The sequence below is a fragment of the Rhea pennata genome, chromosome 5, assembly GCF_028389875.1.
Source record: "Rhea pennata isolate bPtePen1 chromosome 5, bPtePen1.pri, whole genome shotgun sequence".
NCBI classification, from domain to species: domain Eukaryota; kingdom Metazoa; phylum Chordata; class Aves; order Rheiformes; family Rheidae; genus Rhea; species Rhea pennata.
Window position 1 is genome coordinate 59,283,271 of NC_084667.1, and position 23,102 is coordinate 59,306,372.

General features: G+C 37.2%; 1 protein-coding gene across 6 annotated transcripts in view; it reads left to right on the forward strand.

Moving 5' to 3' along the window:
* The first annotated feature begins 395 nt into the window (after nucleotides 1–395).
* Nucleotides 396–23,102, forward strand: part of KLC1 (kinesin light chain 1) — a 45,101-nt gene continuing 22,394 nt past the window's right edge. For all 6 annotated transcript variants that reach the window (XM_062576976.1, XM_062576978.1, XM_062576977.1 and 3 more), the window contains exons 1-4: nucleotides 396–713; nucleotides 17,473–17,734; nucleotides 20,206–20,436; nucleotides 22,631–22,709. In XM_062576976.1, the coding sequence (XP_062432960.1) occupies nucleotides 17,474–17,734; nucleotides 20,206–20,436; nucleotides 22,631–22,709 (571 nt within the window). In that variant the 5' untranslated portion in view covers nucleotides 396–713; nucleotide 17,473. The remainder of the gene's footprint in view (nucleotides 714–17,472; nucleotides 17,735–20,205; nucleotides 20,437–22,630; nucleotides 22,710–23,102) is intronic.

Here is a 23,102-nt window from a genome sequence, read left to right on the forward strand (position 1 = left end):
ACAGGAGCGCCGCGCTCCTGAAATGCCCGGTTTCGCTCGCCACACGGCACCTTTCACGCACACAGGGTGGATGAGCATGGCCAAAGCCCTGACGCAGGCTCAGGACTGCCAGCGAGCGGCCTCGCACCCGAACCCTTGGAGGCCTTGGCCCCGCATCTTCCCCCGGCCGTTGGGCTCCCGCTCGCCTCGCGGGCGGCCGTTACCCCCCGCCGTGTGTGTGGGGGGGGGGGGGGGCCACGGGTGACATCATAGACCGCGGGGGGGCTTCGAGAAAGAAGGGCGCGCGGGGGATTGTGGGAGGAGGAGCGCAGGCGCCGCCATGTTGCGCGGGGCGGGGCGCCGGGCTGCGGGGGCGGTGGGGCGGGCAGAGGGGCGGCGGCAGCCGGGGCGGTGGCGGCTGCCTGCAGCTGTCAGCGCCCGCGCCTTGGGGGCTGTGCCCCGCGCCGACCTCCGCGGCCGCCGGGTCGGGCCTGTCAGCGCATCCGGAGGGGCCGCGCTGCCGCCCCGCGTCGTTTCCTTCTTCGCTTCTCTCTCTCGTCTCTTCCCCCCTTCCGAAAAAAACCCCAACCAGCCCCTTTTCCTTCCTTCCTCCCTTCCGCCCGCCCATCGCTGACATCCTCCTCCGGCCGCCTCCTCTCCGCCCCCGCGGGCTGCGCGGCCCCCGCCGCCAGTGCGAGCGCTGCGCACATCGCCCGAGCCTGCAGCACCGAGCGGTGAGTGGGGGGCGCCGGCCGCGCCGCGGGGCGGCCGCCGGCCTCTGACAGCGGGCCGCGGCGGCGGGGTGGGGGGCCAGGGGCCAGGGGCGGGGGTGGCTTTTTATCTGCGCCTTCCCGTGTGCCGTTACGCAAACAACAAAAGGCTGCGCTGGCCGCGCTGGCCGGCTGCTCGCCTGCGGCTCCCGCTGACAGCCGGCCCCTCGCGAGTGCGGTGGGCTGGGTTTTTCTTGGGGGGGCGAGGAAGGGGAAGGATGTTTTTCCGTGTTTTGTCTGTTAGTTGTAACCCGGCGGGGATGGCGATCTGCTTCGCTTTGTCCCCGTGCTGGCGGCCGTCCGCGCTGCAGCCCGGCCCGGGCGCCGCCCAGGGAGGGGACCCCGGGCAGCGCGGGGGGAGAGGGGCGCCGCCGCGCCCGCCTCGCCGCCTTTACTTTATGTTGTGTAGTAAAGCTTGTCGCTGCCAGGTCGGAAATGGTGGAAGAGGAGTACGGGAAGACAGCTTGGGTTTGGTAGTGACCAGATTTATGTATTGTAGGGCACCAACCCGCGCTACAGCCTGAGACGGTTCTCATACTTTGGTCTTGGCCCAGGAGATATCTGCAGTTCCAGAATAATGAAGAAACACATAAATTACGAATTTTACGTTTAATTCTAGCGAAATCACATTAAAACATAACTGACTTTATTGACCTATGTCGTTTAGGCAGACATTAATTAGAGTTCAGAAAATTTTTCTGGCTTTGTTCTTAAATAATATTTGGTAGCAAAATGTCTGATCTGTAAATCTGCATAGCAACTGTGTATAGTCACAATTGTATATAGTCTTGATTCTTCACCAGATGCTTTGTTCTAAGCATATTGGAGCATGTTTTAATGATCAAAGCAGCATCACCTAGATTAATGCTGCTAACTGGCTTTTTGAAGGCTGTTTAATCATTTATGAACCTTTTCCCCCCCCGTTAATCATTTCCTGTAGTGTTTGTGACTTAAATGTAAAAACAATATACAAATACTGAATATGGAACCAGAATACGAGATCAGAAAGTAAAGCCAACTAGCAAAAAGTGAAAGTTTGTTTTTATGATTTACTTTGAACAGCAAAGAGGTGAACTAATATCACTTGTGGTATAAAATACTTTCACAGTTGAATGTAAAACATATTAAATGACAACTTTTAAAATATAATTTCAGAATTCTTGCTGTTGGCAGAAGGTGCAGAAACAATTATTCTGGGAAGTAATTGTCTTTCTCTTCCCCTTTTGAATTTCCACTTCACTTAAGTGTGAAACTTATGCCCAAAGTGCGTGCGTTGCAAAGCTAGAAAGGAACCTTCAAGGCTTAGACAGTTGAGCATTTTAATTGAAAAAGAACCTTTTTGAATTCAGTATTGATTTTTAAGCTCTTTTGGAAAATAGCTTTATTTTAATTGATTATAAATTCCAAAGGTTCAGTGAAACATGATAGAGGATAATATAACCCTAGGATTATAGCTATAATTGAAAGTAACACATTCAGCATTTACTGGCAGCAAAGAGAAAACTGATCCATTTGGTGATTCTAAGCACAAAGCCTTGTATTTTGTAAGCCAATTGAACAACTTTTTTTTTTTTTTTTTCTTTTTGATGCGTACATGATTTAATAGAGCATGTCTATGAAATCATTAAAAACGTGGAAATCTCTAGCTGTTCTTCTGTTATGTTTTTTTATGTTATGCAGAACCATGTGGGGAAATGCAGAGAACAGAAATTGTCAGTTCCTCAGAGTCACACAGGAATGCAGTATCACTTCTGCATCATGTTGCAGTTAAAGTTTGGCAACCTTTCTGTTTCCAAAGGATGATGATAGAACTAAACAAATCCATTAATGAGAAATTCTAACAGCAGTTGAGTTTAAATTCCATTTATTTACTCATAAAAGTGCCATCGTATGTAATTAAAAAGGAGAATAAAAGTTAGGTCTACCCCCCCTCCAAAAAAAAAAAAGTATTGAAATGGTCTCATTTACTGTTCATCAAATTACTGTCAGATGCTAAAAGTGGTAAAAGTGGACTGTTAATGGAAAATGATTTTTAAAAACAAAAGTATTTGTTTGACAAAAGAGGAATTTTATACTAAACTGCAAATTAAGTTTGCAGGAGTTTAGAATAGGATCTACTGAATGAAGAATCATATGGAAGACAGAAGAATCAAAATAATGCTGCATAGACCCTTATGTGATACAAGAGCAGTTGCTGCTTGCCCTGCTTATGAAGAACTTCCTGCGATGATTGATAACAGAAAACCCTTGCTTGTGTGCTATTTTTATGCTCTAAAGCTATCCCTCTCTATATCTGTATGTGTGTTTGTATGTATATCTATACGCATATGCACACGTTTATACTTCTGTTATTTAGTTGGGAGTTTGGGGAAATAGTGTATCTTTGAATTCATTTCCGAGTCCATTTAATGCAACTTCTGTTTCTCTTGAGACTTGCAGACTTGTGCAGTTACTCTTCCATTTCTTTCTCTTGGCATCTGTGACAGACAAATGCAATTGAGTTTATTCTAGGATTAACAGCATATCTTCAGATGAATAAGTTATGGTTATTTTAAAACTTAATTCAGTGTACAAATATTTGCAAAAATAGTATTTCTTTAAGAGGAGTGGAAAGGAAGCAAATTCAGGCAAATTTATCAATAAACATAATATATTCTGTACTTTATTTTAAGGAGTCATGGTAGCAGACAGTGATGAGAACAAGCATGATAAAACAATTTAAATAGACAGTATTTTTTAGTCTGTCTACCTCAACATAATGTTCAGTATTACACATCTTATAAAAATGGGATATGACCAGTTCCATTATCAACGTAATAGAAGCAGCTACTCATAGGTTTATCTCTTAGTACAACCTGAAGAATCATTTTTCATTGTTTGATGAGATTGCTTTACTTATCTTGATTAGATTTTTAGAAAAATGTTTATTTTCAATGTTAACTATTATTTTGCTCAATAAAAGAGCCTTTAGCACAAAATGTCCAATAGATGAGTTATGGTACCAAGTACCAGTCAAAGACTTAGAATATTGTAGTAGTCATATCCTGAGTCACATACTACTTCAGGTATTTTTGAGGTAATAAGTCTTTCCCAGTAATTTAATGGGGGAAACGTTGTTCCTTTCTGATAGCAAGCTGTAGAAATAAGTGTTGTTTCTTTGAAAAATTATTTATCAGCCACCAAAATCAATGCCTAACCAGAAAAAGGTACACTTATGATGGTTTACGTTTACTGGGATGCTTTGGTTGACATCACTCATGGGATTTGAGTTGGGCACTTTGTTAGACGGTAAAAGACTGAATTATGGATCCTTTTGGTGCTGGAGGAGTTATTTCCACAAGGTCTTGTTTGAGGTGCTTTGCAGACATAAGATGATGTTATACTTGTTTGGATTTTTTTTTTTATGCTAGACAGTTAATAAAATTAGTAGTGACAGTCCGTAGCAGATAGGCAAGCTTGAGGACAGAGAATGTGTGCTCCCAGGAGCTGAAATGTGTCTGGGACTGAAAAAAAAACAGTCTTTTCAGAGGACAAATACTAAAGCATTCATGTTGTGTTTTAATTTTTTTGTAATGGATAAGGAAAATTAATCTCAGATACTTGATACAGTTTCTTTGGATTCAGTCAGCTAAGAAAACAGATGCAAGTAATAGCATCTTTGTGTTGACTTAGTCATTTTGTTGTTTCTTTCGATCCAGCTTGTCTCCCATGAACTCTGCTATTTAACTCTATCAGTACAGTATGAAACAATCTTTACCCTGGAAGCTGTATTTTGATGGGCAAGTGGAATTGAATTTGTTCTGTCAATTATTACTGGCCTTCCTTATTGCCCAAAGATGGGGAGACCTAATATGGAGCAATAATAGCAATTGATCGTATGATTTTCTATTTCAGATAGACTTTCCCCTTGTTGTCCACTTAAACTTACAGACTTTTTCACATATTTCTCAATGAAATGCCCCTTACTGGTAAAAGAGGTAAAACATATTGTGTGGGAAGACTCACAAATGAGCCATTTCCTGTTTTGATTCCTTTGTAAATGTCTATAATAAAGCCCATTTGTTGTATTAAGATATTGTTCCTGGGTTTACATCAGAACTATAACCAATTTAGTAAAATCGTAAAGTTAATGTAGCAAAAGGATGTAACTAGTCTAGTCAGTAATAATACCAGCTTCCTTACGCATCTGTCAGGTTGGGGTGGTGGCAGACTACGCTCAATTTACTATATGCTTTTAACCTTATATTTGCATATACTCCAGAAAAAAAAAGTTTTAAAAGTTAGTGCTGCACTAGCATTTAGAAAGTCAAGAAGTGTCTGATGTAAAGTTGAACTTCTTTGCTAATAGTTTGTATCTGCTTTTTTCACATTATGTGTTTTGTATATATTTCAGAAAAACATTATAGTTGTATCTGAAAATCAGTCATCTTAATCCAAAGAATGGCAACTCATCTTTTTTTGGAAATATTGAATAACTAGTTGTATATCTTAGTTCTTTGTGTTTTGCATTATATATAGACACTGATTTTATGTTCGTAAACTATTTCTTACACTCTGTGTTGCTATCTCTTTAACAGTATATTGTTACTATTATTTTATAGGACCATAATATTATTGTTTGCCTGGAAACAGCACAAGTTGTTACTGAAACCTAATAATGTGCTGAAATCTAATAATGTGTTAACAAAACATTATTGCAGTGTGCCATTTTTTTTGTGTGTGTGTGCGCGCCATTCTGGTGTGGAGGATGGTGATTTGGATCATCCAAGGGATTGCAGTAACTACATCTTGCAATGTATCTTTACATTTGCTCCCCTGCAGCTGACAGAAGCTTAAATGATTTGCAAAGCATGTCATACTGGTTTATGGACTAGTAGGAGAAAAGGTGGGGTCTCTGTTGAGGGTGGTTCTGTTTTATTTTGTTTGTTCTTCCTGAATAGAATATTGTATTTAAGATTAAGGGGATGTTTATGAATGTTCCTTTATCAAACGGTATCAGGCTGAATGATGTAGAAAAGTTATGGCTGTGTCTGTCTTTTCCAGCTTGAGTAGCTTCCATTTCAGACAGACTGTAGTTACTCTCTCGTTCCTCTTTCTTTTCTTTGCTATGAGTGAATTTTACTATATCCTCCTTTCTTTTTTTCACTATGAGTGCTTTTTACTATACTCTCAGCTGTACTATTTCATTTGTTCCTGTGATTAAACTGGGTGTCCCTCCCCCTGCCCCCATCATATTTAGTGTGTGTTTTGAAGGAGAAAGAATTAGGTAAAAGCATGAATTCTACTCCCCACTTCACCCCCAGGGTCAATGTAGAGGGCAACCACATGTAGCTGGAGTAATGCAACTAGTGTGATGGTAGTATGTGAGGATATAAGGGAGATAAGCAGTTTGAGGTCGGAGTAAGTCAGCAACCTCCTAAATTGTTTCTGGTGACAGAATAGTAATGGATACGCAGTGTCTAAGGGTATTGTTTGAACTTTTCTTTAGTCTCAGTGCTGGTTTATGTAATTCCTCCCTCTTGCCACTTGTTCCATGTCCTCATTGTCTGCCTACCAACCTGGTGAAATATATTTTGACTGGATTTTTACTCTTTTTTTTTTTTTCTGTCCCTTTACCTCTGACTGAACAATCATCCGGTAAAAGGCTCAGTTCTTTGATTCAATTTATTGCAGGCACCATGAGTGCTTGTGCCGGCATGATGGAGGATGTGCATGAAACATAGGGCTACATGGGGAGCATTGCCAGCTGCTCCCCAGCCATACGTAGGCTGAGTGAGTGAATGTCTGTGGTCGTGTGTTTGCAGGAAGCCAGACCAGGTGATCTGATGGCCATTTCTAGGTCTGAATTCCTCTGCATGTGTAAGACAATGCATGGAAGATCCAAGAATGTGCTGTTGTTTGTATTTAGCGTTTTTTCTGGATGTACCCTGATTGCATTCAGTGTAGTGGCTCTAGCTGTATTGAACCATGGAGGGGTAGAGCAGTCATGATATGTATAGCAATACACTGGCATAGTGATGGCGACCTAAAGGTCTTGTTAAAAGTGCAAATGAATTGAGTCGTTAGGAAGGTGTGTTAACTCTGAGGAGTGACGTGTATTGGGTAGGTTTGGTGTGCAAACCTGATAAACATGCTTTGTCTACCATAAGGCAAAAATTAATGAAGAGGATTTGATAAAAGTGTTCTGTAGTGTTCTGTTCTCAGAGCATTCTGGAGCGCAGGATGCTTGTGCTTAGTAGGTGTTCCTGGTAACTTAAGAAATCATGCAGAGAAGACAATAAGATTTTATTATGGTACTGATGCATGCTTTAGCCCATATGTCCTCATTTTTCTTATCTGTCCCCTGTCTTTTGAAACAGCAAGAGGCATCACAGGGTGACTTTGTCTAAAAGTCCCAGTAATTTGCTATTACTTAATTACATCTCACTCCGATTGTGCAGAAAAGATGTAAAGGCTGATTCATGATTAAATTACTCTGATTTTAAATCTTTCTTATTCAGTTAATACCAATTTCTCCAACAATACTTTTAACTTAAAAATTATATGCTCCATGTGGACTTTAGAGTCTGTATAAAATACTGCTGTTAGAATAAAATTAACTTTATTTTTTTTTTCTGGAAAGAGTCCATGCAGAATGCAGGCAGAGAGCAAAGATACACAACATATGTTCAAAAACAGCAGTCAGTGGGGTTTGAATTATAGTGCCTGATTATACCTTGTGTGGCCATTGACTTAATGTCTTGATCCTCACCCAGTTGTTGTGACAACAAATGGCCTGGAAATAGCAGACTGGTTTGAGGGGGCTGGGGAGAAGTCCAGCTGCACATGCATATTAGAATGTGCATGATATGTTGTTTTTAGTGGTAAAAGTGTTTTAGGAAATAACTGTTTATTCTGCCCTTCACATGCACCAGTAAAGGGATGCTTTAAAATCAGGTTTGTCCAGATGATATGGGTTAAAATACAGTAGTCAAACTGTTACTGTTTACCTCTGTTGCAACCATTATCCAGTTTATAGTGTGCTCTTGTTCTGTGCCAGTACACCAGAAAAATGATGTACTATTACAGGATGGTGGGAACTGTTAAGCTAATGTTGTTGCCAAAGGCAGTGTTTCAGGAGTTGCAAAGGAGCCAGCCAGTGGCCCTGGCACTAGCCTAGATCGTGAATGTGCAGTGTCATTGTGGAGAGGGCTAAAACTATGACTGGAGCCCCACGTGGGAGTACACAGAATGTTAAGGTGACTTTGTAAGATGCTAGATGAAGGCCTGTTGTATTGCTGTGTACCTCTTGGTGCAGTAAACTTCAAGACCATCTGAGTAAGTGTTGCAGGTTACGGAGTGCTTAATGAGGAAATGATTCCCAACCTTATAACAAAATCACCTCTCTGTATATTTTATATATCACAACAGTGAATGGTGCAAGGCTTTTTTAGATGATCGCATCATTTCCTGCACCTTCTGTGAGATGAAATCTGCAAGGTGAAAAAGGTATTCTGTTTGATAAATGATGATTGTCATTGGAGGTATCAATTTTGCTGCAGTATTTAATGGGGTAGAAATAATTACTGTTCAATATTAATGACAGTATCTGAAATACTTAGCTGTGCAGCTGTACTCATCTTGAAAGAATTTGGTTAGTGTTTGGGGAGGTTTTTTTTAATGAAAGGACGGGTGGGGGTGTCTCTTTTCCCTAAAGCTTGATGGGCAGTTCCATCTTTGCACAGTTTTGTGCATCTTAGTAAGGTAAATATTAAATAGCTTCTAAACCAGATTTAAGATTTTTTTCAAACATAAAGGCTATTTTCTCTTGAAGCCCTGTTGGTGGATGTTCCTCTTATGTATGAAGAAGGAATTGCTGCTTTTCTTATTTTGGTACAATGTCCCAATGTCCTCAAGCATGTAAGAGTAATATAATCTATACTCATATAAGTTGGGCCTTCATGGGAAGCTTTCCTGACGACGATAGGAGGCAAGATATGTCCCTCTCCACCCTTTCTGCATGCCTTTTCTTAAAGGTTATGGATATACCATAAAAAGTAGATCGTGTTACGGTGTGTAAGTCTGATGTTAGTAAGTGGAAACTGATGTGGTTTTTAACGTGATATGGCAGTTTGATTTGAAGGGAACACTCCTGTGCTTTAGCATAAGTTCTGTTTAGAATTAAACTAAATAGATGACATAAATAATACTTTGAATTGTTGATAAAGGAATTCATGTCCCAAAAATGACAATAAAATGAAAAAAGAACTAGAAGTTAAAAAAGTGGATGTTTTGTCTACACTATTGGCTACTTAAGATTGCAAGATACGTATCTTTAAAAACACTTAGTCATAGCTCTACCTCTCTGTTCCAGTCCTGAAGAGATTTTTTTTCACCAGCTAGAATCCCTCTACAGGAAAAGGTCTTATCAGACAAGACTAAAGATTCTCTGAAAGCATAAGTGCACAGGTTGGTAAGTGCATGAAGAGCTAAGTGACAATTCCACTTAAAGAAATGTAGATACGTAGAGCCATGAGTAAAAAGTACAGGATTTGATAATGAGGGTGGATTTGAAACTCAAACTGTCTTGACTGTATTTAAATAAAGATACAGTCCTTTCAAACCTAAAATAGATAACATATGGAACATGTCTTTATAACTGCAAAATACTGATCCACAATACAAAATTTTTCTTAGAATAATTATCTCTGATTTTTTTTCCTGATGTATATTAATTCATGTGACAAGCATTTAAATTTTTAATCGCTAAGGAATATGACTTTTTAAAAATCATTCAACCTCTTTCATCTGTTGCATTTAAGAATAATTTATTTTACTTTTATGTAACTATTCTGAACACTCATGATCATTCCATTAAAATATGTGTTTATCTCCAGTTGTCACAGTGAGGTGGGTTTTGTGACTATAAGCACAAGGCAAATCCTTTGTGGCCCAGACTGGTGTGTTGTGTCAGTTTTTTAGTGAACAGGCAAAATGTTCTGTTTTCCCTAGGGCCTCTTGTGACCGCTTGGAAGCTCTTATTAGTGCTCACAAGAAATCAAGGAAGTACTAGATTTGGAGAAGGGTGACAGATAGTATTTGCTGTTGACATAGCAGTAAAAAAAAAAAAAAAAAAAAAAAAAAAAAAGAATTGCTCCTTTGCCTCAGGGGTAGGATTGCAATCCCAAGTTATGTCTGCATGGACATAACTAACAAGTAGGCATTAGAGCTTGTTGCCTCAAACTACCAAACAGTGGAAGAGATTTGTGTTCCGTTATATTATTCTAGAAAAGAATGGTGTTTTGATCCTACTTCAGGCTTGTGGATGTTAAGTGTATTGTTTCAAATTTAGGGTAAGAAAGGTATGTACCAGCAGCCTGTAAGTGACGGTAGTCATAGAGATCTCAGTTAACAAAGAGTTAGTAAGCATGTACCTTCTTGAAAGAGCTCCTTTTGGTGTAGGTCCTCTGGACTCCCGGTTTGGTCTCCCGTACCGCGTTAGAATGTACGCCTGTCAGACAGCTCTGCCACCTGCTTCAGCTCTGGTAAAGAGTAATCTCTGATGTGAATGCAAATGAATAGAAAGGTCTTATTTTCATCTAGCTTAATTTGAAACCTGAGATGGGTAAAAGGTCTTGGGAATGTATATAGAGAATACTTCTCCCCCCTCCCCCAACACCTGCTTCCATGCTTGTGGTACATGTGGACTGGTTGTAGGATCCAAACTGGTGCCGCTTTTTAGAGGCCTTCTGTGATTTTAGGATCTCTGTCAAAGTTCGGTGTTCTAGTCGCTATATATTTTTAGTACTCCAGTAAAGTAAAACGTAGTGGGTGAGATACCCCAGAAAGAATACTTTCTTCTTACACCATTCTTATATAACTGATGGCAGAATTACTAATGTTTAGGGAGGATGGCTGTATCATCTTAGGATCTCTTTATTTGAAGTAGTATGTAAGCAAGAATGATGAGATGGGATTTGGCCACAGTCTGTGGCATTATAGCAGCATCACCAGACATGGTTAAATCTAAAAGAGAGCTTGAAAGTACTATGTTGGCAGGTCATCTGAATTGTCTGCAGTTAGAAAGGGTACAGATTTAACTACATTAGGGTGGTTGGATTGGTAGCTAAAATGTCTGTTCAGTTAAGTGCAAAGGGATTGACACCAGAATAAGTCCTCCTTTAAGAGGATGAGTAATTTTTATAGTTATATGGTACTTCTATGTCACTCTAAATTCTTCTGTGTTTAGCAGGTTCTACTGAATTAACTGTTCTAGCAGGAAATTATAATTCTAATCAAAGTAGTTTACAGATACTGAACTACTGGCTGAAATAACTCTGAATTCATTTTTTCAGCAATTACCATTGAAAAGCAAAAGTATTTATTTCAAAACAGTGTTAACAGTGCTATTTACCTGAACGCAGATCTGATTGCATGTGGTATATGCTTCATTAGTGTTTGTGGAGATTGCATAGTATTCTGTATAAATGGACTCCAAAACAACAAATCTTCAGAGCTTGTGGTTTCTTGAAGAGAAACGTCAGTGTCATTCCTGCTGCAGACTTGACAGGAGTTACTTTTTTGCTATCAACTCCTGTATTATCAAATATGTTTTACTAACCTATTTTTCTATTTTTTAATAAAATAGCTTCCTAAGAATCCAAAGAGTTCCCTGGAAAGTAGGACTTTTACAGCAGACCAGGTGGCTAAAAGGTTCCAAACATGTTATCATACATTTGGTTTGATACGTTCTTCTTCAGCTAAACTAGTATGTACCCTCTTCATTTAAACTTAGTTTATTACCGTGAATAGGCTTAAATGAAAGCCCATGGGTTTTCCTTTAATAGAAGCAGTATTTTTCAGAGTTGGATGCTGTTGTCAGGTGGGTGCAGAACGTGCAGCAGTGCAGGCTCTTCCCACTGATACGATGTGGAGAGTAACTCTGCACAGTGTTAATAGAAGAAAACAGCCATGTTAGTCCAGTTGAAATTTCTGCAAGTATCCAAGTTTTCTGGTGTTTTACACCTTTTAGTGAAGTTGTCCTTTGGAGTATTAGGTATACTCATTGTACATCTCTTCAGAAATTAGTGAGTTTGCCCATATAAAGGATGAACCTTTACAAAACATGAGTTTTTTTGGTCCTGTCTGCTTACCCACCTAAATGTCTTGAAGTGTTAAGATTGTAGGTCAACTGATGAACTTCATTTTGCGCTTTTCTTAGGATATACACCATTGATGTTAAAAGATGACAGATATCTTTTTTGTACTATTTACCTTGTATACCTTTATTTTAAATCAGATTGTAGGGCAGATTTCTGTATTCAGGGTTAACTCTGAGTTGAAGGTAGGCAGAAGGAGCATAATAAGGTTTTTTAATTCAGATGCTTACTAGTAGGGAAGTAGTGAGTCCAGTGGTTAATTTTTTTTCAAGTACTTTGTGTTCTAGAGGACTTCTCTTGGCTTAAAGTTGGCTGCTAGTCATGTGCAACTCCATCTTTTTTATCTACTTCTGCTCAGTGATTTAGGGCCTCTGATATGTGCTGCTGTTTGTTCTCATTAACTGAGTTATTTTTAAGGTAGCTTGTGTATGTTTGTGCTACATTGTGAAGACATCTTCTAAGATTGCATATTTGGAAACTTCAGGCAGGACAGAAATGCAGTAGTTTGATTTATAAAAGTGGGTCAGCTGACCCCCACTGGTATGCTGCTTCCAGATGTAGTTTAAGATTTTGTGTTCAGTAGGTACTCATATGTGAATTCAGAAATCATATGATGAAAAGTGAGACATAACGTGACACTTCAGCTACCGTGCTGGACACATTAAGGAAACCTGTTTAACAGATATGTAGCCACTCTGTTGCAAACTTGCTTTTATTATAGTGTCAGAGTCATGAATATATTGGAATAAAATTCCTGAATATAAACAAACATTAGAAATAAACCAAATTAAAAGCCTGAGATTATAAATTTTATTATATATTGAAGTATGGTTTGTGATAGTAGAAATAGCCTCATAGTGAAGTGAGAATCTTAGAATCCTTACTTATATTTTTTGATCTTCTTTGGAATTAGGACATTTCTGACTGTAAACCATAACAGCAATATGTTCAAACTGGAATGCTTCTTATCCTTCCTCAAATGCCTTTCTAATTATATGAAAGACATTCTTGGGTGATTCATTCTGACCATTTCTGACTAGCAGGTGTCACTTTGAACTGCCTTGTTAAGAAGAGGTGAGGTTAATTTAGTGTTCAACATGCTGCTCATGTCCCTCAACAGTCTGTGAGGTATTTTTCATCTCTTTAGTGCACTAATAACTCTCCGAATGAACCTTCTTTTGTTGATGGTTCTCTTTTTGTGTCTGAAAAGCTTATGTAGTTTTCAGGATTGTTTGAGAAGACAATCCTTTACTTTACGAAGAATAGCATTTAAAGCAGCTGGTAGTATGTCAAGACTGCATTCCAGGATGGAATGACAGTGTTTGGGTTTGCGTAGGGAATTAATGACTTGTAAGTTCCAGCTAATACAAAACAGAGCATGTGCATGCAAGATTTAGGGTGCTAGGTGTTCTCGTTTGAATAAGGAGAAACAAAGAGTGAAATTAAAATAAAAAGCCTGGATAGACTGATTGTTATTACAAAGCAGTGAACTGATACTGAGTATTGGAGGTATACTGACATGACCTTTCTGTATCTTTAATTTGTGTGATAGAATTACTACCATACTTACATGACTGAAAGTTTGTAGGTTTGCTCTGTTTGCTTTATGCTTTCTTTGATTCAGATTTGTGTTACACTCAATTTCTTTGTTTGGTAGATGTCACTCTAGAGCTTATTATCTTGACCTGTCCAAGGTCATTATTTTGTGTGTGTTGGAAGAAAATTACTTTATTTGTAAGTGTTTGAAAACTGTTAAGTGACTGTACTTTGTAATGCTCTACATTGTGAGCACTATGTCTCTGCTGTATTTACAACAATCTATGCAGGCACATACCTAATATGATATGTAAACTGCTTAAGCCAGGTGGCTAGTCTGTTGTAACTTTGGTCATGTTAGATATTTTTTCCCTGATCTCAATTTTTTTTTACATACTAAAACTTTGTGTGTCTTGGGTTTTTTTTTCCCAATATTGTGTTAAATTAAAAATTAGCATTTAAATCTAGAATTCTTGCTCTATAGCAGCTGAAATTTGCAACACAGTAAACAGTATGCTGATGTCAGGATAGAAGCAGTAGGAATTTGCAAAGCCTTTGACTATGCCCTTTTTCTGTAGGGGTAAACAGAGGAAGAAAGGAACTAACTCCTTTGGAAGGTGACAACAGAAAAGCACAGTGTTTTTTTTTTTTTTTTTCCTCTCTTTTCCTCTGTATGAATGCATCTCTACTTCTCCCTCCCCCCGCCACACACACTGTATAAGATTTTCAGCTTCAGGTTACACACAAAAAAAAAATGTGATAATGTATTCAGATGTGATCATCTTTGATAAATTGGTATGCCTTTTTGTAAAATATAAAAACACCTCATGGAAACAGCAGCACACCTTCATGCTACTCTTGAAATATATTATAGATGTTTATTAATCTTATTCTTACGAGGAATCGGATTTGAAAGCATAATGGATTACTATGTTTGTTGTCTTTCAGTCTGTAAATTATTCTCTCATAGTTTTACAAAAGTCTGAACAATGTTTTCAAGAATTTTTTGTAAGTATTTTAGGAGATCATTTAAATGGATGTCTGAGGCAGCCTTGTAGAAGGGTTTATTGCTTTCCTGTCAATGACAGAGATTAGAACTCTGTGATTAGGATTCTGTTATGGGAGAACTGTGTCTCTTCAAGTTATCTATATCTTTTTATAACTTTTGAATTGGCACCAGGTCAAGTACAATTGCTCATATTGGTTATTCTGAGGCAATGGAAAACTCATGGTTACTCTCTTAATATTTGGGTTAAAATGTGATGGCTTAAAAATTAGGCACACAGAACGAAGGCAAAGGAGAATGTATTTGTAAAAGAGATCTACAGGTCGTGATGGGTTTTAAGTTTGTTTCTGTCTTCTTTGGATTTAGATGGAATTCTTAAACCTGCTTTTCCTTTCTTCAAAAGTGTCCATGATGTGCGTGTCCAGTTACGAGCTACTCTGTTAGAACAGGCCCTTTTGCTGGCTTAGCCTTCTTTAGTTGCAACTTTTCATATATTCAGCCAGAACTGTGTGGGCATCATGTCTGACAGCCCTTTTTCTGGAAAGTAACCAAATTAGGGCCCAATTCATGCCTAAAATTTCAGTGTGCATGCAGTTGTCTTCTGCCTGGTTTCTCTGTGGAATACCTACTTTGCCAGCTGCCTGGGCTGCCTCATTCTTCTTTTATTTAAAGATAATGATTGCAGTGTCTGACAGTATTTTTCTATTACTCTCTTGATTTGTGGGCTATGGGTTGTTTTTTGTGTTGCTGTTGTTGTTTGATAACAGTGAATGGCTGTTAATTTATCTGTGTTAATCACCTAGGATTCATTTAACTTCTGCTTTGATGGATAAATTATACCTCTTTTTTGAACATCCCCCTTCCCCCACACACTTACCTACTCTGTTTTCCATCGTTAATAATGTTCCGCAAAGACTGTAAAATGTTGAAACAAGCAGAAAAAATTACCGCCCCTGTTCACATAGGACAAAACCAAACGATCACATACTTTGGAAAGCTTCAGACATGCAGAAAAAAGTCTGGTATTTAAAAGTCAGATTTTTCAGAACTTCTCTAGTATGAAATGAAAGCATCTATTCATCAGATATCCTCTGCTATTTTAATTTTCTTTTGATCAAAGGTTCAGTGCTTTGCATTCAGAATGGAAATTGTTAATTTAATGGCATGAAAGCATGCCAGATTATAATTAGCAGTGAGCTATATGCTGAAGTTTGCATAACCCATAACAATTTCCTCTATGACCGTGCTTGTCAGAAGCATTTATGTATAAATTTCGTTTATCTACAGATTTGAGTTATATTAAATTGGTACACAGTTCTTTTTTAAGAACAATCTTATGGAGTGCATATTTAAACGAAGTACTTTAAACATTCTGGGTAATATTGCTAGATAATAAATGAGAAATGTCTAATTGCGATATTTTGCTAATCAGCTAAACACTCCTGGAGTTATTCCAGATTAACTGTGGGTGTGAATATGAGCTTTTGTATTAAAATGTGGTAAGCCCAGGTTTGCTGCTTACCTAGGTTGCCAGTGTTTTCAGACAGTAGATTTTTGCAATATAAACTAAGGTGGTACCCAGCTCCTTTGCGGCAAGCAGGTATGCCGTCTCCATTTGCACCGCTGGAAACCATAACAGAAGATAATCTGAGTGTATATAAACAGAGTGAGCTACCTCTTTTTATAGATTAGTGTATGTGTGTGTATCTCTATATATCATTCTAAAGTAAGAGTACATCCTTAGGCTGTTGTGAAGTAGTGCATGTGTAGATGGATGTTCACATGACAAAATCCTACAGTGCTCTTATTGTGACTGAAATTCCTTTTGGCTTTCTTTAAAAAATTAGACTTGTTTCTGTGCAAAGGTCTAATACAATTTAGCTAATTCATTTTAAGTACTGGTTTATCAAAGCTTCCCCAAGTGTCTTCACGTAGGTAAGTTGTAATTTGTAGCTTTTGAAAAATCTTGGCTACTCTATAGTCTCTTCATCCTAATTTATATTTCCTAGTACAATTGAAGATTACATCCTAAGTATAAAGGAGTAATTCCTTAATTCTTTATTTTAGTTATAGAGCATTTTTCTGGTAATATTTTTAAAAGAGTCAAGTGATTTCTCTTCTGTCTGTATTTCCACCTCGTTAGACTTGTTTGTCACTTCAGTAACAGGGCATGTAATGATAATTACCTGAGTTCTTAAACATTTTTTGGTCTTCATTTGCATTTGGTAGAGGTGTTTACAAACATTCAGAAATTTACTGGCCTTGACATAGTGCATGACCTACTGACAGAATAGCACAGTGAAATGTTTGTTGCGAAGATTGTGTTATATAAATAATTTTTCCCAGCTATGACAGTTGTTGCAGCTTCATCAAAAAAGCTACATCTAGACCCGTAGACAGTTGAACACCTGTGTGTAACTTGATTTACAGTGATGTAATTTTAGGGGACAGTTATAACTTTTAAAAATACATAGGTGTAATACCTTTTCTAGCCACTGGAAAAAGATGAAGATGGTGTTTTCTTCTTAATGGAAAACTGGAAAAGGAATACTGTTTTTTTTCTTATTGTTGATTGATCTATCTTTACTCTTTTTAGAGAAGTGGATAATATTTCTTCAAATTGAGCTCTTATTTAGTGGATGTTTGTGGAGATAGATAGTTGCAGATCAGTGGCATCTGCAGGTAGATTCTTACATACACCTATTGCTATATTCCTCTGGCAGCAAGCCAGAATCCTGAAGATGGAGCATTTAATTTGCCCGATTTTTTTTTTGGATGCTCATTAGAAATTCGTCTGCCATTTTGTAGTATATATTTTCATTTGTTATTTGTTTTGTGAGTATAAATATTAACCCTGGAAATGAAACTGGAAAACACTGTCAAAACCAGGACTTAAAATATTGCAAAAGTGTACAAAAATACCATAATATTCTCAATATAAATTTCAAATTCACATTCTTGAATAACTTCTTAAAGGAAAGATTATTGAGAATTCCTTATCTTATTTTTACTTTTGGTTAACTAGTGTACTCTTTAATTTCAGAATGTATGAAAACATGTCCACAATGGTGTATCTAAAGGAAGAGAAGTTGGAGAAGCTTACTCAAGATGAAATCATTGCCAAAACTAAGCAAGTTATTAATGGACTGGAGGCACTGAAGAATGAACACAACTCAATTTTACAAAGCTTACTTGAAACACTGAAATGTTTGAAGAAAGATGATGAAACTAATCTGGTTGAAGAAAAATCAAACATGATTCGAAAGTCACTGGAGATGTTGGAACTTGGACTTAGTGAAGCACAGGTAAAATTGGAGTAGAAATAAAGTATTTCAGGCTTTGACTGAAATTTTGTTAGAAAAAAATAAAATTCATTATTTGGCCTCTAATTGGAAACTTTAAGCAGAGTTCAGTGTTTATGGACTAATGTTTACATTACTAAGTATTAAAAATGAGCTGGAACATTTACATTATTATCGTATGTTGAGGGGGACTACTGTAGTTAAACAGAAGGAAGTACTAGCTGTTCTACTATGTTACAAAACCAATTATGCATTCCATATTAAAGCATTGAAGCCCACAATGGAGCTTGACTTCAGTGAGACAATTACTGCCTTCTATTTAGATTTTTCCACAGCATTAGTCAGGTAATACTTGAGAAGTTCAAAAATTAGACATCAATATTCTAACTCTAGGTTACATGCAAATTCTAGAATTTACTCAAGGTTAGGAGACCGAACCTTTGAGCTCTGCCATAATCTTAAATTCATATTTTCATGTCCTTATTTTTGAGATCCTTTATTCTAGCTCATGGTCTTGCTGGGGCTTAAGAATCTCAAATGTTTATTGAGCTTTTTACCAAAACAAAAGTGACCTTAAATATATTTCAAAGGTTAAGAATTGCGTACACAGCCTGAAAAACTTTCACTGATCTTTCAAAGAGAAAGAATGAATATATGCTACCTGTCATGGAAATGTGGAGTTGAAATGACACAATCCCTGATCATTGCACTAAAGCCTAGGAGTCCATACCACATACATGCTTCGATCCCTTGTGTAAGATGGAAAAACTTAAATGGAATAAAATTGCAACAGTTGGATTTCCTTTTATCTGTGCTTGCAGAATATCTGTGAGTGAATGAGCATCTTTTCTCTCCTAACTTTGACATGATACTGGCATTCTTGAAAGCTAGTTTTGATTCTTGACTCCATCAGATTAAGTAGTTTTAGTTTCAAATGTTACTGCCTTGTCTGCCGATCTGGTATTTTTTGAACTGTGATGGTTGAAGATCCCCAAAAAGTCTGCGTGTATTGCCTTTGTTAGGAAAGCAATTACACTTTGAACGACCGTTGTCAGACTTGGAAAAAGCCCACGGTGTGCTTTGGGATGTCACATTATCTCATTTCATTTGCTGTATTTAAATTAGGATATGAAAAGATTTTCATGGCTATTTTCATGATATGTAGCTATGAGGTTAGTGTTACTATTATGAGGATGAAAGTGACTTTGCTGAATAAACAATATAACTTTGCTTTCAGATAACTCTAGAGAAAGTTTACAAAAAAACTTAGTTTGCCATTGTAATTTATACGTTGGTATTTGAGTATGTTGACCATACTATCACAACTTCCCTAAACATATTTTCTGATTTTAAAAATGTAAATGTTTGAAGAGGCTAAATAATTTAAATTATTAATAGTTTTAAATACATAAAAAGATAGGTGTTGAAGTCTAGAGATTTGTACTATCTGACCTTTATAGAAAAAGTAGTTTGTAAAGACCTGGTATACTTTTTGGAAATGTGAAATTTCAGTTAAAAATACATATACAAAGGTAACTATGTTTAAAATAAACATTAGTATTTCATCCCTCCTTTTATAACTCAAGGATTTCAAACTCTTTATGTTATCTGTGATGATTTTATTTTATCAGGATATGCTTTCTGGGGTTGCTATCAGCTATTCTGCAGGTATCAGTGGGAGATTAACATAAACAGAGAAGGCAGAATATCATCTGTAGGTAGTGTCTGGCTTTCATTTAACAAACTCCTTTTTCATGTAACATTGTCTAACATAAAAACAAAAAATATCTAAGGAGATTGCTTTTATGACTGTTCTATTTTTGTCCTTAATGTGGTGGTTTAGACGCATTGGCTGTCTGCACACTTGAATTCGTGGCATATATATATATATATATAAAGTGCTTAAATAAATTGTTTTCAGTTCCACATTTAAATTTAAGCAGTATAACTGTCTCTTTGAAGTATTATTGTTATACCGAGGAGTTGATCCTTATAAGCTGCAAACATGCATATGAAACCTCTGTCTGAAAATTGCTGAACTAGATCTATGGCTTAGTTCTTAAAGGGAAGGTTATCTTTGTAGTTCTCTAAGTTAAAAGTACACTTACTCAGTTTTGTATTAGTAGAACAAAGGTTTCCATTTCAGTAATCTAAATTCTAGTTCATCTTTTTAATATAGCTTAACATTACATGTAATATTTAAGGCATTCTAAAAAATTTGACTTAAAACTGTAGTTGTATCATGAAAAGCAGTCATTAATAAAGAGTTACTCTAAGCTGATTCTGACTGCACGAATGGTAAATATGCTTAAATAGAGGAAGGGTGAACACCAAATAGATACATAAAGAAGCAAAATCTAAACCTTTTACCAGATTTCACAGCTGATACAGGTTTTAAGCATAAAAATTCTTTTGTATTAAATACAGGACTGCATTTAGAGGACATATGTCATGTGATATCTTCTGCTTTTTAGGTAATGATGGCATTGTCAAATCACTTAAATGCAGTGGAATCAGAGAAGCAGAAATTGCGTGCTCAGGTTCGCCGGTTATGTCAGGAAAATCAGTGGCTACGGGATGAACTAGCTAATACACAACAGAAACTACAGAAAAGTGAGCAATCTGTGGCTCAACTGGAGGAAGAAAAGAAACATCTAGAATTCATGAATCAATTAAAAAAATATGACGATGATATTTCACCATCAGTAAGTAGCTGTACAGTAAAAAACAGCTTATGTTTAGATGTGTTGTAAAGTGCCTAGTTACCAAGAAATGAGAGGTGCAAGTTTTTTATTTTTATATGTATATGCATGTATATATTTGTCTTTAACATAAAAATAACTGTTACTAAAATGCTTACCTTGTACCAGTTTCACAGTTCACAGAAAGAATCTGACAATTAGCTTCTTTATGTTTATTTATTTACTTATATTTTACTACATGTAGAGCATGATAAAATAGATATGAGGGTAAAAAATTGTTAAATAGTTATTTAGCATCATATTAGCTTAAATATGAAGAAATGAACTTGAAGCCAAAAATTTCCTTTGCTGTTTGGCGGCAGTGTAAACTACAGCAGGTTGTAAGTGTATACGGGACTTAGCTTATTTTGACTGCAGGAAAAGTACTTACTTTTGGTCTAGTGAAAGCAGGATCTAGCCTCAGTATTTGTTGAGAACGTACACTAGGATAAAAAGTCTTTTGAATCTGCTTCCTTTACCCAGTGCCAAATGCTGTGATCATCTGCACATTTTTAGTTGCTACTTACCGTTGTGTTAATAAAACATATTCTTAATTTTGGAGAGCATATGGATACAATTTTAATTTACAAAAATAATTACTTTTAAAAAAATTGTTTGATGTGTTTGCTCTTCATGTTATCTTTTTATTTTGTTTTCTTAAATTAGATGGTATTACAGAGAAAGATCTCACTTGGTATGTTCTGACCTTCTCAGTCATGTCTTGGTTTTCTGTAACCAAGTATCTCAGTAACATGCTGAGGGAAAATGCATGAGTTCTAGTCATACTTAACCAACTACTAGACTAAATCCTTTCTAACATAGTGTGAAATCTTTTAGTCAGCTGCATTCAGAACTTTTCAGCACTATTTCATGAGTTAGTATTTGAAGTTGAAAACTGCCAGTGAAGCCTGTTCAGTGCTGTTACAGAACTTTCTTTAAGGAGAAAAAGGATCAGGAGGAGGAAATACTGGGATTTTGATGTGCTAAATGTAGAACTGTAATCTTTAGTTGGCCTGAATAATACCATTACTTGACTTGGACTAGAAATTTGAAATTTAATTGGCAGATAGGGACTAAGTAAGCAAAGCATCTTTATAGTTTCACCAGTCATGTAAATAGTCTCTGTTAACAATCTTTGAAAATAGTTGCATGTATATACTTGGCTGGAGCTTAGAAACAGCACGCTTTAAAAGTTATAAACTTCCCATGTGAAATCCAGCCTGTGATCTGCTATTTTTGCAGAGAAACCACTTTTCTACTACAGAGCATGTGTGCCAGCAGCAATAGTTGCCTGCCTTTCATCTATGAAAAAAGGTGTTGGATGGACATATGGATGGGGGGAGAAAAGGGTGTATTCTAGTTTTGGGTATTCTACTTGCTGAAATGAATATTTCTGACAATTTCAACTATTTATATTGTCTAGGCCCCAAATGTAGGAAACAGGACTGAGAGTTCCCTATGTTTCTTTACTTCACATGATCATGGCATTTGGAATGATCTTTGAATGTTTAAAATTTATATATATAGATGAATTGTGCTGAGATGAATATGATGTGAGAAGGTAAATACTAGAGTTGAACTTCCTTCAAGGTGTTTTTACTTTTTGAATCTTAAGAATCACAATTGCAAAATGCATTATTGGTGCAGAAATTGAGTACTCAGAAATTGAAAGGAAGGAACTAGTGTTGCTGGTGAATTTTATTCTCTTTTGGGAGATGAATCTCCTTATTCCTCTCCCCCTTGCATCAATAACTGCATACATGATCTCAGAAGTACTGTGGACAATTGTGTATTCAGTAGAGCTCACTCTTTGCTGGGTACATTCTGTAGGTATAACATCTTTGTAAGAATAGCAAATGTATTCTTGTGTGCTTAAATTGAGACTGAAATCTAGGAGACCTGATTTCTATTCCTAGCTTTGCTGAAGGTGTCCTGTATTTTATTGGGACAGAATATGTAAATACATTTGAACATGAGACCTGCATTAAACTTCTGTGAGAAATGTTATTCTTGGCACTTCCTGCATTCTGGTGTGGGGTTTTCCATTAACATTTCCAGTTAAAGAAACAGTCCCTTGATATAGAACTCTATTGAAATATTGTTTTAGCCTCAGATTTAATAGTGTAACAATTTGTTTGGATTTGGGGTTGTTTTATAGGAAGATAAAGATACAGATTCCACCAAAGAGCCTTTGGATGACTTATTTCCCAATGATGAAGATGACCAAGGACAAGGCAGTAAGTACACTTTAAACTACATTGTTAGCGTATTTCTGCAGCACAGAAACTACAAATGCTGTGCAGAAAAATGAATAATCCGTGCGTAACGTACAATGTGCTAGAGCAGAATGGTGATGGCCGCTTGCCCTGCTAGAAGAGGGAAATAAGAATGTCGTGATGGTTGATAGAGGATTTGAGACTAGAATTTTGAAGAAAGTTTGCTAGCTCTTGCAAAGTTTTTGGAACTCTTTTCAGTACAAAATTTGTTTCACAGTCTTTCTTGTGGGTCCCGGAATGGAAAAGGCTTGTTTCCTCAAGTGACTGAGGCAGGTTTTGAAACATTGAAGCTGCTTATTGGTCTGCCTAGATGGTGAATTCTATTAATGACCTTTCTGATTTAACATTTTTTTG